A 17,747-nucleotide genomic window follows, 5' to 3' on the forward strand; every position below is an offset into this window, starting at 1 on the left:
GCCAAGAATCCTGCCTTTAACCCATATTCTGCATTCAAATTTGACCTTCAAAACTGAATCACTTTACACTTTACCAGGTTGAACTCCATCTGCCACCTATCAGCCCAGTTCTGCATCCTGTCAATATCCCGTTGCAACCTACAACAGCCCTCCACGATATCCCCCACTCCATCAATATTCATGTCATTGCCAACTTACAAACCACCCTTCCACTTCCTCATCCAAATCATTTAGAAAAATCATAAAGAGCAGAGGTCTCAGAACAGATCCATGTGGAACACCACTAATCACCGAGCTCCAGGCTGAATACTTGCCATCTAACACTACCCATTATCTTCTATGGGCCAGCTAATTCTGTATCCAGACAGCCAAATTTCCCTGTATTCCAGGCCTCTTTATTTTCTGAATGAGCCTACCATGAGGAATCTTATCAAACATCTTGCTAAAATCCACGCACATCTACTGCTCCACAAGGTCCCTCTCAGTAGGGAATACCGAAGCAAAGTATTTATTAAGGACCACACTTACCTCCTCTGACTCCAGGCACAAGTTCCCTCCACTATCCCTCGGCTCTACCCTGACTCTGGCTATCGTCTTTTTCCTCACATAAGTGTAGAATGCCTTAGGGCTTTCCTTAATCCTACATACGAAAGCTTTGTCATGCCCCCTTCTAGATCTCCTAAGACCTTTCTTCACTTTCTTCTTGGCTACCTTGTAATCCTTTAGAGCCCTGTTTGATCCCTGCTTCCTCAACACGTATACCCTTCCCTCTTCCCCTAGACTAGATGTTCTGCATTCCTTGTCACCCAAAGTTCTTTCAACTTACCATCCCTTCCTCACCTCAGTTGGACAAACCTGTCCAGCATTATAAGCAAGTACCCCCTAAACAACATTCACATTTCTGTCATACATTTTCCTATGAATATCTGTTCCTAATTTAGGCGCTTTATTTCCTACATAATAGCGTTGTAATTCCCCCATCCCACTTAAATACTATCCCATATCATGTGCTCCTATCCCTCTCCATGAATATAGTAAAGGTCAGGGAATTGTGATCACTATCACCAAAATGCTCTCCCACCAAGAGATCTGACACCTGGCATTGCTCATTGTCAAGTACCAAATCCAATATGGCCTCTCTTCTAGTTGGCCTATCTACATATTGGGTCAGGGACCCTTCCTGGACACATCTGACAAAAACTACTCCATCTAAACTTTTTGAACTAAAGAGGTTCCAGTCAATATTAGGAAGTTAAAGTCACCCATGACAACAATCCTGCTTTTTCTACACCGTTCCAAAATCTTCCTCACAATCTGCTCCTCCATGTCTCTGTTGCTATTGGGGGGTCTGTAGAAAATTCCCAATAAAGTGACTACTCCTTTCCTGTTTCTGATTTCCACCCGTACTGACTGTAGACAAACCCTCCTCGAAGATCTCATTTTGTGCAGCTGTGGTTTTGTTTGGTTTTAGGAAATAAGTTGAAAAGCTGCTGCACCCAAAGAAGCAGATCCACGCTGATTGTACCTGTCTCCGACATCTCTCTTCTAAGGCCCTGTGTTTGATTTTACCTGTTGCGCCAAGAAGCAGATATGGGGATTGTTGCAAGTATTTGGAACAGAATCATTAAGTTGGGGTAATCAGTTGGGTTTTCGGATAGTTTAAGTTATTCTATATTCTGTTCTCTTTTGTTTGTGTTTCATTCGGTAATCTTGCAATTAAATTCAGCTTTGTTTTTAACTAAGTTGTTGGGCCAACTGCATCACTCCTGCAATATCCACATTACACCTAATTATTAATCCCACATACCAAATGGTTTCTCATCACTTCATTAAGAGTTAAAGCAAAATCACATGCCTCTGCCAGTCATCTTAATCTTGTCAAACACAGATTCCCTGGGTTTTTGAATTGCCGAGTAAAACTGTTAGCATCTCAGACTTAGAGGAGATTTGGGGTCATAATATTCCTTAATTAAATCCTTCAATTAGAATCATAGAGGTATATAGCAAGAAAACAGACCCTATCATCCAACTTGTCCATGCTGACTAGATATTCTAAATAAATCTTGTCCCATTTGCCAGCATTTGGCTCGTATCCCTCTAAACCTTTTCTATTCATATACCAAAACAGATGCTTTTAAATGTTGTAATTCTATCAGCCTTCACTACCTCCATTACATGCACCAACCTTTCGTGAAAAAGTTGCCCCTTAGGTCCATTTTAAATCTTTTCCTTCTCACCTTAAACTTATGCCCTCAAGTTCTGGACTCCCACAATCCAGAGAAAAGATTTTGACTACTTATCCTATTCATACCCCTCATGTTTTTATAAACCTCTATAAGGTCACCCCTCAGCCTCCAATGCTCCAGAAAAAATAGCCCCAGCCTAGGCAGCCTCTGCCTATAAATCAAACTTTCAAAACCTGGCAACATCCTTGCAAATCTTTTCTGAACCCTTTCAAGTTTCACAACATCCTGTCTATAGAAGGGAGACCCGAACTGCATGCAGTATTCCAGTAGTGGCTTAGTCAATGTAATGCATAGCCGCAACATGACCTCCCAGCTCCTATACTCAATGCACTGACCAATAAAGGTAAGCATACCAAACACTTTCTTCACCATCCTATCTACCTGTGACTACACTTTGAAGGAACTATGAACCTGCACTTCAAGGTCTCTTTGTTCAGCAACATTCCCCAGGAACTTACCATTAAGTGTATAAGTCCTGCCCTGATTTGCCTTTCCAAAATGAAGCACCTCATATTTATCTAAATTAAACTCCATCTGCACCTCCTCAGTCCATTGGCCAATCTGATCAAGATTCTTGAAAGACTTTAGCAGCTGGTGCCTCAGGAAATGTTAAGCTCCTTAAAAATTAAAAAGCTAGGGGTCCACTAGCTATCATGAGAATCACTCATTGCTTTTTATCTGTCCCAATGCCATTTGCCCAGAAAAAAGGAGCATTATTTCTACATACTGGGCCAAGTCTTTGAACACAAGATCGAGCAAGTCAAGCTTCCCATATAACGGCATAATGCTTATCCCAACTTAATGATGACTGTTGTGAGTGAATTTCTTCAGGAGCATATTCCTTTCTTTCATCACCACTGAAATACCTCCACAGGGGCTGGTATCCCATCACCCAGTCACCCTTTATTCATATTGGTCTGGCTTCTTCTAAGCCAGCTGTCAGAATGAACAGAACTTCTGATACTCCTGTTTAGATCTGCCAGCCAGAGCTCCTTGATTGGACCAGGTTAACAAGCTCAGTCAGTGAATTTATATTCTGTGAGATCCATCTGGCTGACCTTGTTACAATCACTACACCTTCCTTATTATCTGCTATACCTGCATCCAAATTTTCAATGATTCATGCAGAACACCCAGATCCCTTCACACTGAAGCACTCTGAAGTTTTTCTCCATTTAGATAAAGTGAGAAATCACACAATCACACATTAGAATGGGTTCTAAAGGATGAAAGACTTAACAGCAATCTAGAATACAGTGATAGTTTCACTTCTTTCATGTGTAAATCACAATTTTTTTTTAACAAGTTGCATTCTAGGGTTAGCTGTTAACAATGGTAATAGCTAGACAATATGTTGAAGGTGTTAGCCCCCTGTGTTCTCTGTCTGATGTTTAGATTGATTTTAATCTAAAAAGTGAGATAACAGAATTTTACATAGATTCATGCAGTTCCACATGAATGTATGCAGTTTTTGAGCAAAGTGCAATGTAACTCTGCAAGTACAAACTCCCCCCACAAAATATATGTGTGCATGTGGGTCTTTGTCTATGTGTGTGTGTGTGTGTGTGTGTATGTGTGTCTGTCTGCGGTGGGAGTTGTGGGTGTGAGAAAGTGTGTATGTATGTGTGTGTGTAGTGAGTGCAGAGTGTCTTAAGTCTGTGAGGGGTGCATGTGTGAGTGTGTGTGTCTATAAGGGTGTGTGTGGGTGTCTGTGTGCGGGTCTATGTGTACCTGTGTCCGTGTGCATGTGAGAATGTGTGTGTGTAGGAATATCTGTGTGTGTGTGTAGTGCAATGGTGATCACCTGTAATGTGACATGAACCCAAGGTCCCGGTTGAGGCCCTCCCTATGGGTACCGAACTTAGCTATCAGCCTCTGCTCGGTCACTTTCCTCTGCTGCCTGTCCCGAAGTCCACCTTGGAGGATGGTCACCTGAAGGTCCGAGGCTGAATGTCCTGGACCATTGAATTGTTCCCCAACTGAGAGGGAGCCCTCCTGTCTGTTGATTGTTGTGCGGTGCCCATTCATCCGTTGTCGTAGCCTTTGCTCGGTTTCCCCAATGTACCATGCCTCCGGACATCCTTGCCTGCAATGTATATGATAGACAATGTTGGCTGAATCACATGAGTACCTGTCAAGTACAAGATGGGAGGTGTTCCCACATGTAATAGTGGTATCTATGTCCACAGTCTGACACGTCTTGCAGCATCCACCGTGACAGGGTTGTATGGAGATGTCCTGAGAGCCGGGCAGTTTGCTACAAACAATGGTCTGTTTGAGGTTTGGCGGTTGTCTAAAGGCAAGTAGTGGAGGTGTGGGGAAGGTCTTGGTGAGGTGCTCATCCTCATTGATAATGTGTTGCAGGTCATGAAGAACATGGTGTAATTTTTCAGCCACTGGAAAGTACCGAACAATGAAGGGTACCCTGTCAGTTGCAGCACGTATCTGTCTCCTGAGGAGGTCATTACGGTTCCTTGCTGTGGCACTGGCGATGAGTTGAGCATCGTACCCCGTTCTTGTGAGGGCATCCTTGAGTACTTCCAGGTGTCCGTCACGTTCCTCCTCATCTGAGCAGATCCGGTGTATGTATAGGGCTTTTCCATAGGGAATGGCTGTTTTAATATGTTTTGGGTGGAAGCTGGAGAAGTGTAACATCGTGAGGTTGTCTGTGGTTTGCGGTAGAGTGGGGTGCTGAGGTGTCCGTCCTCGATGGAGACGCACGTGTCCAAGAATGAGACAGACAGTCGAGAGTAGTCCAAGTTGAGTTTGATGGTGGGATGAAACTTGTTGATGTCACTGTGTAGTTTTATCGGTGACTCCTCGCCATGGGTCCAGAGGAAGAAATTGTCATCAATGTACCTGGTGTACAGTGTTGGTTGGAGATCCTGCATAGAGAAGAAATTTGTTCAAACTTGTGCATAAAAATGTTGGCATATTTGGGGTGCAAATTTGGTCCCCATGGCTGTTCTGTGTGTCTGGATGAAGAACTGGTTGTCAAAGGTGAAGACATTGTGATCTAGGATAAAGCGGACGAGTTGTAGGATGGTGTTTGGAGACTGGCAGTTGTTGGTGTTGAGTACTGAGGCTGTTGCCGCGATGCCATCCTTGTGGGGGATGCTGATGTAGAGTGCGGAAACGTCCATTGTGACGAGGAATGTTCCCAGTTCGACTGGTCTGTGGGTGCTGAGTTTCTGTAAGAAATCCGTAGTGTCATGACAGAAGCTGGAGATCCCCTGTACAATAGGTTTCAAGATGCCTTCCACATAGCCGGAGAGATTCTCACATAGGGTCCCATTGCCCGACACGATGGGACATCCCGGTGTGTTGGCTTTGTGTGCCTTTGGAAGGCTGTAGAAGTCGCCTACATGAGAAGTACGTGGGATGAGGGCGCGTAGGGAACTCTGAAGGACTGGATCCAAAGTTCTGATCAGTGTGTTTAATTCTCGGGTGTGTTCTTTGGTCGGATCAGCTGGTAGTTGCCTGTAGTGTTTCTTGTTGATCAGTTGTCGGTACACTTGCAGTAATCTGTTCTATTCTGAATGACAATGGCGCCTCCTTTATCTGCTGGTTTGATGACAATGTTGTCATTGGTTTTGAGAGCCTGGATGGCATTGTGTTGTGAACGTGTGATGTTTTGCTCTACCTTGTGGGTACGGCTGATGAATCTGGCATTTATATATTTCCTGACAGTTTGAGCATACATGTTAAGCCCAGAGCAGTGGCCCTCCAGTGGGGTCCATGTTGACACCTTCTTTGATCGCTCCTCTACATATCCCTGTGATGACTGTTCCAGTTTATCAGTGGGCTCAGTGGGATCACTGCTGGCACCTTGAAAGAATTCCCGGAACTCCTCTGTGTCTGCTGCCAGAATCAACGGGTCCATTTTGGTGGTGGGGCAGAAGTTGAGACTCCTACTCAGGACTTCAATCTCTTCTGGTCGAAGGGTGTGGTCCGATAAGTTGACAAGGGCCTCAACCGGGACCTTGGGTTCATGTCACATTACAGGTGATCACCATTGCACTACACACACACTCTAACTACACACGGACACAGGTGTACACAGACACCCCCACACACCCTTATAGACACACACACTCACACATGCACCCCCTCACAGACTTAAGACACTCTGCACTCACTACACACACACACACACTTTCTCACACCCACAACCCCCACCCCAAACAGACACACACACAAAGACCCACATGCACACATATATTTTGTGTGATGAATTTGTACTTGCAGAATTACATTACACTTTGCTCAAAAACTGCATACATTCATGTAGAACTCTGAGCTCAAAAACTCTGTTATCTCACTTTTTAGATTAGAATCAATCTAAACATCAGGTCATAGACAAAGAACACAGGGGGCTAACACCTTCAACATATTGTCTAGCTATCACCATTGTTAACAGCTAACCCGAGAATGCAACTTAAAAAAAGGGTTTTGTGATTTACACATGAAAGAAGTGAAACTATCACTGTATTCTAACAGATGAAAGGCTTAATAATCAATTTTTCAATGTATAATTTCAGTTACATCACACTGTAAATATTTGCTATAAATTCTGTGTTACGATCGAGCCCTCCACAATCACCTGATGAAGGAGTGTCACTCTGAAAGCTAATGTGCTCCCAATTAAACCTGTTGGACTATAACCTGGTGTTGTGTGATTTTTAACTTTGTACACCCCAGTCCAACACCGGTATCTCCAAATCATGTCTGTATCAAATCCATGACGGCTTTCAAACTAACAATTAATTTAGTCCCGGATTAGACCATCAGGTCTCCTAGATCGCCTCTTGGCAAGTCCTAGTGCTCTCGGAACAAGCACAGATCCGTTATCGAGCGGCTTCTGCCTGAGAGCGTCTGGTTGCCCTGGGTAACGCAGGGGCCATTTGCTCGCCCTCACCAACATGGCGTACTCGAGCAGCCACAGAAGGTCGCGAGCTGCCGGGATCCCCGGCGGTTGGCGCAAAGGCTCCGCCCCTCATTCGTGTCAGGCGGAAGTCGGTTGGAAGGCGGTCCTCCTGGGAGCGCGCGCAGGCATGGGGCGGGCAGTGAGGGGGGTGCTGGTTTCCGCAGGGTTACCATGTGGGCTCAGTGACGGTCGCATGGAGAGCGCTTTCCCCTACTCCCTGTATCCCAGCTTCTACAATCCCGGCCCCTCCGTCAGGAACCCTCGGGAGCCGGGTGGCTGGGGGCAGTATGAACATGCCCAGCCGTTCTGTGCGGAGAGCGGGGACCAACAGGTGAGGGTTGAACTGCGGGAGCGGGATGATCCTTCTCCTCTCGATGGTTAAGCGGGAAACGCCGCTGCTCCTCCCTTTGAGGTGGGACAGGGGCAGCATCGGCTCTTAGCACCTACAACACAATCAGCAAAACACTCAGATATGTCTTCACCTGGTTTCCGTCATGCTTGGGAGACCTCACCGTGAATACTGAAGGCTGCTTGCTAGGTTAGAGCAACAGCAGATGTCATCTCATGTGGCAGGAGTGTTTTGTAAATCTTGAATGTTCGTGTGGGTGTGTGGGAGGCTGAAGGGACAACTCATCTGTACCTACATGGGATTTCAGGAAAGGATTTATTTTTGGGTATAGTTGACAAGGGAAGTGAAGCTTCTTGATGCATCAAGCATATCAGAGATGACAAGTGAAGGGTCATTTGATTGAAGTTTATAAGATTCTGAATGGTCTTAGCAAGGTGGACTTGAGTCGAGAAATGGGGACACTTTTTAAAGACAGATATTAAGGTTTTATTTTAATAGGGTTATGAGGCTCTCTGCCTCAGAAGGTGGTGGGAGGGGGGTTATTGAATGTCTTTAAAATGGATACATTCTTGTTAGGAAAGGAAATTGAACATTGTTCTCAATCTCGTTAAGTGGCAGAACAGGCTTGAGTGCAGAAAGGCATATTCTCATCCTATTTTCATAGATGTTGGAAGATGAGTCAAATGCTCATGTAGAGGAAAGTGAAAATAAGGAGAGAGCCCAATTATGTTTTTGAGAAGAGGTAGATGTAGAGAAAGTAGTACAAATCTATCAATTATTTGTTTTTAGTTTAAAAAAATCTCATAAAATTAGATTCCACTCAGACGATTCAGATACAATGTAGAGGTAATCAGGTGAAACTTTTACTGTATCAGCAATACTGCTCAAGAGTAAAATTAGTTCAGTTTGTCTTTTTATATCCTGGGGATGAGGGGTTTGTCATGTGAGGAGTGGTTGAGGACTCTGGGTCTGTACATGCTGGAGTTTAGAAAGATGGGAGGGATCTCATTGAAACTTAGAGAATACTGAGAGACCTGAATGGTGTGGACATAGAGAACATGTTTATAGAGAATAGGGAATGACCACAGAGTGAAGGGATGACCCTTTAGAATTGAGATGAGGAATTTCTTCAGTGAGAGGGTGATGAATCTGTGGGACGCATTGCTACAGAAAGTCGTGGAAGCTAGGTCACTTGAGTATATTTAAGATAGGCTCTTAATTAGTAAGGGGATCAAGGGTTACCAGGAGAAGGCAGAAGAGTGGGGTTAAGAAATGTATCAGCAATGTTTGAATAGTGGAGCAGCCTTCATGGGCCATATGGCCTAATTCTGCACCTATACCTATTGACCGTATTGTTGAAAAGAGACGTTTTAAAAATCATTTGATCATACAAGTTGATTTTCCAATCAGTCAGCACTCTTTATCTCCTGTAGAATAAATTATTGTACCCATTTGAAATTTGCATTCTTGCATTTGTCCTGATGACTGCAGGATCTTCAGCAACATGAGTCTGGACTAGAGTGGTGCTGGAAAAGCACAGCAGGTCAGGCAGCATCTGAGGACCAGGAAAATCGACATTTCGGGCAAAAGCCCTTCATCAGGAATCAGGGCTCCTCAGCTGCTGCCTGACCTGCTATGCTTTTTCAGCATCACTCTAATCTAGACTCTGGTTTCCAGCACCTGCAGTCCTTACTTTTGCCTACTTTTACCTATCTTCAGCCACATGTCATTTGTCCACAAAATTCAGGTTCTGCACTAGAAAGCAACTGTTTTAAATCTTTTAAAATCACGTTTTCTTTGAATCAAGCCATTTGAATTTTTCCTTTATATATGCACACAACTGTTGTTGCAGGAAACTGAATTAAAATGGTCAGCTCTGAAAAGTCTGAAGCAAGAGAATTGGGAGCCATTGGAACCCATTGCACTTCCACTTCTTCCAGCCAAAACAGGTAATGCAAAGTTGATTTCATTAATCAGCTACATTGTCAGTAGCTTTATGTGTGAGTAAAAAACTTATGAGAGCTCATGGATGAAAGCATTATCATGAAAACAGTTTGTTTAGCTTAACTTTTCATCGCCACCATTTTACTTTAGGCATTTGCTATGCAGTTTCTCACCATGTGAGAAGATGGTTATAGTGGGAACAGAAGCAAGATGCAACAGATACTGAATATTTTGGAATAAAGCAAGGTTCAAAAACCTTCAGCTGCCATTTGGATACAGAACTGGCTCAAAGGTAGTGATGGAAGGTTGTTTTTCAGACTGGAGGCCTGTGACCAGTGGAGTGCCACAAGGATCAGTGCTGGGTCGTCTACTTTTTGTCATTTACATAAATGATTTGACTGTGAGCATAAGAGGTACAGTTAGTAAGTTTGCAGATGACACCAAAATTGGAGGTGTAGTGACAGCGAAGAGGGTTACCTCAGATTACAACAGGATCTTGACCAGATGGGCCAATAGGCTGAGAAGTGGCAGATGGAGTTTAATTCAGATAAATGTGAGGTGCTGTATTTTGGGAAAGCAAATCTTAGCAGGATTTATACACTTGATGGTAAGGTCCTAGGGAGTGTTGCTGAACAAAGAGATCTTGGAGTGTAGGTTCATAGCTCCTTGAAAGTGGAGTCGCAGGTAGATATGATGGTGAAGAAGGTGTTTGGTATGCTTTCTTTTATTGGTCAGACTATTGAGTACAGGAGTTAGGAGGTCATGTTGCGCCTATACAGGACATTGGTTAGGCCACTGTTGGAATATTATGTGCAATTCTGGTCTCCTTCCTATCGGAAAGATGTTGTGAAACTTGAAAGGGTTCAGAAAAGACTTATAAGGATGTTGCCAGGGTTACATAGAACATAGAAAGATACAGCGCAGTACAGGCCCTTCGGCCCTCGATGTTGCGCCGACCGAATCCTACCTAATCTACACTAGCCCAATAACTTCCAAATGCCTATCACCATTCCAGGCCGTTGGAGGATTTGAGCTACAGGGAGATGCTGAACAGGCTGGGGCTGTTTTCTTTGGAATGTCGGAGGCTGAAGGGGTGACCTTAAAACCTTATGAAGGGCATGGATAGGGTAAATAGGCAAAGTCTTTTCCCTTGAGTCGGGGAGTCCAGAACTAGAGGGCATAGTTTTAGGGTGAGGGGGGAAAGATATAAAAGAAACCTAAGGGGCAATATTTTCATGCAGAGGGTGGTACGTATGTGGAATGAGCTGCCAGAGGAAGTGGTGGAGGCTGGTACAATTGCAACATTTAAGAGGCATTTGGATGGATATATGAATAGGAAGGGTTTGGAGGGATATGGGCCTGGCAGGTGGGACTAGATTGGGTTGGGATATCAGCTCAGCATGGACGGGTTGGACCGAAGAGTCTGTTTCCGTGCTGTACATCTCTATGACTCTGTGGTCAGGTACCTGGACCAAAAGGTTGAGTTGAGTTTCAGACTGACACCCTTTCATCATAACGAGGAACAAAAAGGTCAGTGATCTGCAATGCAAACCTTAACTTGGGTATTAAGTTCTCAGAATACGAATTGCTGGAGAAACTGATCAGGACTCACAGCATATGTAGAGAGAAAGCAAAGTTAATGTTTCAAGTCCAGTGTCTATTCTTCAGAATCAATAATAGCAAGGAAGTGGTGGCAAATACACTGAAGATAGGGAGATGGAGGAAAGAAGTGAGCTCAAAGATGGAGATGGAACTCAAAGAGACAGGATGACAATTAGGCAGACAAAGGAATGGATGATAATACGCTAGGGATAAAGAAAATGTGATTACAGGGATCATAATTAGGTGGAAATGGATTGGCTGTACTGAAAGCAGTCCATGTGATGACTGGGTTGGGGGGTGGATAAAGTTAATGGAGGAAAGTGGTCAGGCTCTCAAATTATTGAACTCTATACTGAGCCCTGAAGACCACAGAGTTATCAAGTCGAAAATGAGATGTTGTTCCTCCAGCCTGTGCTGAGCCTTGCTGAAACACTACAGCAAGCCCAAGACAGAAATGTTGGCTAGGGAACATAGTGATGTATTGAAGAGGCAGGCAATTGCAACCTTGGGGTCATTTTTGTGGATAGAGTGTAGGTATTCTGCAAAGCACCTACCCAGTATGCGTCTTGACACCCTAATGTATATATCCCATCTATTACCAACCATAGTGGTGGGGAACTGGGGAATTCTTGGTTGAGGCAAAAGGTGGATGTTTCTGAGGCCCCCCCCCCCACTCTCTGCGGAAGGTAGCATCATCAAAAGAGATGTGAGAGATAGAGAAATTGGGACAATGGAATAGAGGCTTTAGAAGAAGCACGGTGTGAGGTTTTATAGTCTAGGTAACTGTGGAAGTCAGTGGGTTTGTAGTGGATATCAGTGGCCAACCTATCCTAAGAAATGGAAACAGATGTCCAGAAAGGGAAAGGAGGAGTCAGATGGACCAGGTGAATGTGAGAGCATGTGGAAATTAAAAGCAAAATTGTTAACATTTTACAATTCTGCATGAGAAACAGAAGCAGTTGTGGAGACTAACCCGAGTAGGAATGGAATAAGGAATACCATATGCGTATACCATAACAGGTATAGCAGAGGTTCATGTGTGTATCCATGGCTACCCCTTTGATCTGAAGTAAAAGGAGAAGTTGCTGAAAATGAGGATGAGCTCAGCCAGGCAGAGGACGGTGTTGGTGAATGTTGAATCTTCAGGCCTTTTTCTTCAGAGGAAGATAGTTTTGAATGGGTGAGTGGGTAGAGAAATTAAGATGCCATGTCACTTGAACAGTTCTCTGAACCGGTTGGGTGCATGTAAAGGCCAGTGGGTGGGATCTAGGTGGACAGTATCAGAGATGGGTTAAAGGAAAAGACTCTTGCACAAACAAATGGATATAGAGGCGAATGTGATGGAAGGCGAGTTTAATGTTATTGTCCCCGAAATTCATTGACAGTGAATTGCAAATGGAATGCTGCTGCACCCCCTTTAGAATTGTACCTATGCTCCGTTTATTTTCTTTTTGTCGTGTAGACCTCCAAGGTTTGTGCACAGAAGCAACTTCCGAATCCAACGGAACAACAGTGTAGCTGCAAAGATTAGATGGAACAACGGTTGTGCACTCTATTTGATGTTTTTCAATGATCTTCCGACCAAATGTTTGCAGTTAGTCAGCTGTGAAAGTGCACTGCTACTTCTGTTGGTTTAGATTCCCTACAGTATGGAAACAGGCCCCTTGGCCAAACAAGTCCACACCGATCCTCTGAAGAGTAACACACCCAGACCCATTCCCCTACCCTATATTTACCCCGACTAATGCACCTAACGTTATGTGAAATTTAGCATGGCCAATTCACCTGACCTGCACATCTTTGGATCGTGGGAGGAAGCCTGAGCACCCAGCGGAAACCCACGCAGACATGGGGAGAATGTGCAAACTCCACACAAGTGGTCGTGGTGGGAATTGAACCCAGGTACCTGGTGTCGTGAGGCAGCAGTACTAATTACTGAGCCACTGTGCCACCTCAGCCCTTCACTCTCGCCACGTGGTCGCTATCTTGAAAGTTCGTCTCCAACTCTCTCTCTCTCTATTTCCTCCCATTTAAGGTATCATTGTTCTTGATTTTCTTCTTAAAAGTTTCAAAAAATGCAAACTTTATAAAAACAGTAATTACTGCTCCAAGAAAGTAAGGAAATTACTTCCAGCATTGAAAAGAAGCCCTCAAAAAAAAGAAGCAGCAATTACTACCACGATTGTCTCCCATCCACGATTTTTGCAAGGTAGGGGAGACCAAAACTAGAAGGTATAGGTTTAAGGTGAAAGGGGAAAGATTTAAAAGAGACCTGAGGGACAACTTTTTCATGTGGAGGGTGGTGTGTGTACGAAATGAGCAACCTGAGGAAGTGGTGGAGGTGGATACAATTAAAACATTTAAAAGGTATCGAGGTGGGTACATGAATAGTCGAGAGTGTGGTGCTGGAAAAGCACAGCAGGTCAGACAGCATCTGAGGAGCAGGAGAATCAGCACTTCCAGCATAAGTCCTTATGTCCGAAACGTTGATTCTCCTGCTCCTCGGATGCTGCCTGACCTGCTATGCCTTTCCAGCACCACACACTCGACTGATCTCCAGCATCTGCAGTCCTCACTTTCTCTGGATACGTGAATAAGAAGGGTTTAGAGGGGTATGGGCCAAATGCTGGAAAATGGGACTAGGTCAGTTTAGGATATCTAGTCAGCGTGGATGAGTTGGACCAAAGGGTCTGTTTCCGTCCTGTACATCTCTATGAAATGCATCACCTCACTTTTTTTCTGCATTGAAATGCATCTGCTACCTACTCACCCACTGCACCAACATGTGTGTGTGTTTTTTGGTGTTCTAAACTGTTCTTCTCTGTTTATAAGTCTACCATGTTTTGCATCTTTTGCAAACTTTAAATTGTTCTCTGTACACCAAGATATAATAGATATCAAGAAAAGCAGGGGTCCCAATACTAACCCCTGGGGAGCTCCATTACAAACCTTTCTCCATCCCAAAAAATATCTGTTGACCATTATTCCAGGCTTCCTATCACTCATCCAGATTTGCATCTACGTTGCTCATGACCCCTTTATGCCACGTCCTACAACTTTCCTCACAGGTCTGTTGTGTACCAAACACTTTCTGAAAGTTCATGTACTCCACATCAATGGCATTACCTGTTTGAACATTATTATCTCTTCAAATTCTGCAATAAGTTTAGATAAACATGATTTCTGCCTTAGAAATCCATGCTGATTCTTTTTTTTTCAGAACCCATGACGCTCCTGTTTATTTTTCTTCCTTACCCATACTACTGCCTAACTGCGGTAGTGCTTATTTTATTATTAGTTTTTCCCCAGCACCCATGTTGTGTGTGTGCAGGTGTGAGACACAGTGAAAGACACAAGGTGTCCAAATCTTTATTCAGTTTCCACCTCCAGGAAGAAAAGAAACACCCAAGTGGTCAGTGACAAGCAATGCCCTTCACATCAAAGGGCAATGCTGCGTCATCAAACAGTGAAGGGGAGGGCAGGGATTAAATCAAATTAGAATTGGAGGGGGACATAATGCACTCCACTCCCTGCGGCACCCACCTCTCCACCTGAACAGCTCAAGGGTGTTGGTGGACACGGTGTGCGCCTTCGCCAGAGACACCCGAGCTCTAACGTAACTGCGGAAGACGGGCAGACTGTCGGCTCTAACGGCTCCCTCCGTGGCCCGCTGCCTGGACCTGTTTATGGCCAGTTTGGTCAGGCCCATAAGCAGACCCACGAGGTGGTCTTCAGACCTGCCGTCCCCCCTCTGTACCGGGTGCCCGAAGATCAGGAACGTGGGACTGAAGTGCAATCAAAAACAGAGAAGGAGGTTGTTAAGAAAATCAGAAAGGGAGTGCAAACGCCCACATCCCATATATACATGGTCCAAGGAAAATATTTTAACCTAATTTTCTAACCAACCTGTTCAGAGATATTATTACACAACCGTGGGGTAGGTGAGACTTGAACCCAGGCTCTTTGTCCACAACACAGGGACACTCCCACTGCACCACAAGAAGGCCCTTCATGCTGATTCTTCCTAATCAACCCATCTTTTTCCATGTAACTATTAATTCTATCTTGAATAATTGTCTTCAGAAGCTTCCTATCACTGAAGTTAAACTGACATGACTGTAATTACTGGGCTCATCCTTACAGCCGTATTCAAGAAAGCTTATAATGTTTGCAAAGTTCCGATCTGACAACTCCCCCCAAATCTAGGGAAGACAGATTGTGATCAGTGTCCCTGCAATTTTCACACTCACTTCCTTCTAACTGTCAGATGCATCTCATCAGTCCAGGTACCGACAGTCAGTCTAACACTTTTGCCCTATCAATTTGGAACCCATTTAGTGACTGTCATCATGGCCTGGATAGGTTCTTCTGATTTAAGTAAAGGCAAACATAAAGTATTCGTTTAACACCTCACTGGAGACTTTGTCTTGAGGTGTAAATCCTCATTTTGGTTCCTCATTGACCGTACTTCTCCTTTGACCTTCTTTTAACTGTTTATATGCCTATAGAAGTCTTGGCGCACCCCTGTATGTTAGCTGACAGTCCTTTCTCATACTACCAATGCTCAATAGCAGCAACGCGTATTCACCAACTCAATGACTAGTAATCTACAGCCATCTAAGTTAGAGTTTTTCAAATATTCACAGTCTGAGTGAAGGTATTTCCTCTCATCGCAGTTCTAAATTGATAACCGTTTTATTCTGAGATTACGATTCCTAATTTTATATTTTCCAGCCAGGGAAACAGCCTCTGATATTTCCCCTTTTTCGTTTGTTTCAGTGGATGTCCCCTATTTTAAACGGGCCATTTCTACTGAACTCTTGCTTACAGGACAACCTATACATTCCTGGAATCAATGAAGTAAATGTTTGTTTCCCCTTTGTTACAACTGTATCCTTCCTCAAGTATAGACACTAAAGATTGTTTACAATCCTTCAAGGAGGAGAAAGTGAGGACTGCAGATGCTGGTGATCAGAGTCAAGAGTGTGGTGCTGGAAAAGCAAAGCAGGTCAGGCAGCATCTGAGGAGCAGGGGAAGCGACGTTTTGGGCATAAGCCCTTTAATCAGGAGCTTATGCCCGAAACATCGATTCTCCTGCTCCTCGGCTGCTGCCTGACCTGCTGTGCTTTTCCAACACCACACTCTGAACTACAATCCCTCAAGCCCCATATAATTGCAGCAAGACTTTATTGCAGGGCCTTCCATATAAAACTAAGGATCTTATTTCTTCTTAATTCCTTACTGTACTTCTGTTAATTTTCAACAATTCATATGCAAAGGCACACAAATCTATCTTTTTCCAAAAATATTCACAACATTTTAAATGTATATTCAAAACATTTCAAGTTGAGCAAAGCACAGTAAAATTAATAATTTCTCCCTACAATATGTTGCAAACAGATGCCTCAATACAGTTGCAGCACTTTAGATATTTACAATATATTTTCCATGTGATGCATCTAACCTGACTGTTTCTATACATTACACTATAACTGAAAGGCCTTGAACTGTGTTATTTCCTCAATGCACCTCTATGGCAGCTGCCCCAAGTTCTACTGGGTCCCTTAACACGTGAATGTTGGAATGTGCCAGTCTGCAACACTTGGATGTGGACTGCTCCTTGCACTGGAAGGCTAGCAAGTTTTAAACTGACCGAAGAGCATCTTTCACTGAGTTGATGACTCTATGGCTGTACGTACTGTTTGTCTCAGTGCACATTCTGGGAACAGCATCATAGTCCTGCTTGGGATGAAACCACTGCATCCCTGCATGAGACCTTCTTTATAGAGGCATTTTCCATCTAATGGGATCTTCCCCATTGCAGCCACCCTGAAGGTGGTATGTGTAGTAGGAGGGCCTTTCTCACCACCGGCCAGCTATTTCTTGCTGCTTGTTTGAAAAATCTGGAGATGAGGCATTTTGCCAAAAGTTTTTGAGTCTTCTCGAGGAACCATCAAACAGAATTTACTATCTCCTTTTCCTGCAGGGCCTCAGATGTTATATGCAGACCACTCCATGATGAACTTGTGGTTAGAAGTACATTTCTTTGAAAAGAGCAGATAGCTATGGTGAAACAAAAACTAGACGTGAGCAGTGCTCCCTGTCCGTTTAGGGTAAAATCCTGGTCATCGGGTGCGAGTTGTTCTTTGTGTTGCCATACACGGCGGATATCTTTGCCATACCTGCTGCTGTGCTGTGACGATTGCTTGAGTAGTAATCTTCATTGTCCGTACGTTGAAAATGGACTCCATTCACAGAAGCACGATATACAATTCTAATAAGAGTTGAAAAATGTACCCAACACTGCTTTTATCCTGACAGTCACCTTTGTATGTGGTTGCTTCAATCTGTGCAGAGACCCATAATATGGAATGAATAAGCTTCAATACTTACCAAGACTCAGCCGTTTCTGGTGTTGCAAAGATGGGTGTGATCATGTTGCTGTGGATTGATCAAGTCAGCAATTTATGACCAATGTAGATAGAGTGTGGCACTGGGAAAAACACAGCGAGCCAGGTAGTGTCTGAGAAGCAGGAGAGTTGACATTTCAGGCAGTACCCTTCATCAGGGCTCCTGCTTGAAATGTCGATTCCTGCTCCTTAGATTCTCCCTGACGTGATTTTTCCAGTGCCACACTCATCTACTCTGACTCGCTAGCATCTTCAGCTCTCACTATATC

At 44.0% G+C, this 17,747-nt stretch overlaps 1 protein-coding gene across 1 annotated transcript in view; it reads left to right on the forward strand.

Moving 5' to 3' along the window:
• Positions 1 to 7,310: 7,310 nt before the first annotated feature.
• The window catches only part of taf1c (TATA-box binding protein associated factor, RNA polymerase I subunit C), a 52,498-nt gene continuing 42,061 nt past the window's right edge, over positions 7,311 to 17,747 (forward strand). Inside the window, exons 1-2 of the mRNA XM_060829690.1 lie at positions 7,311 to 7,504; positions 9,375 to 9,471. Of these exons, the coding sequence (XP_060685673.1) occupies positions 7,367 to 7,504; positions 9,375 to 9,471 (235 nt within the window). The 5' untranslated portion in view covers positions 7,311 to 7,366. The remainder of the gene's footprint in view (positions 7,505 to 9,374; positions 9,472 to 17,747) is intronic.

This window comes from Hemiscyllium ocellatum, chromosome 1 (genome assembly GCF_020745735.1).
Source record: "Hemiscyllium ocellatum isolate sHemOce1 chromosome 1, sHemOce1.pat.X.cur, whole genome shotgun sequence".
Classification (NCBI taxonomy): domain Eukaryota; kingdom Metazoa; phylum Chordata; class Chondrichthyes; order Orectolobiformes; family Hemiscylliidae; genus Hemiscyllium; species Hemiscyllium ocellatum.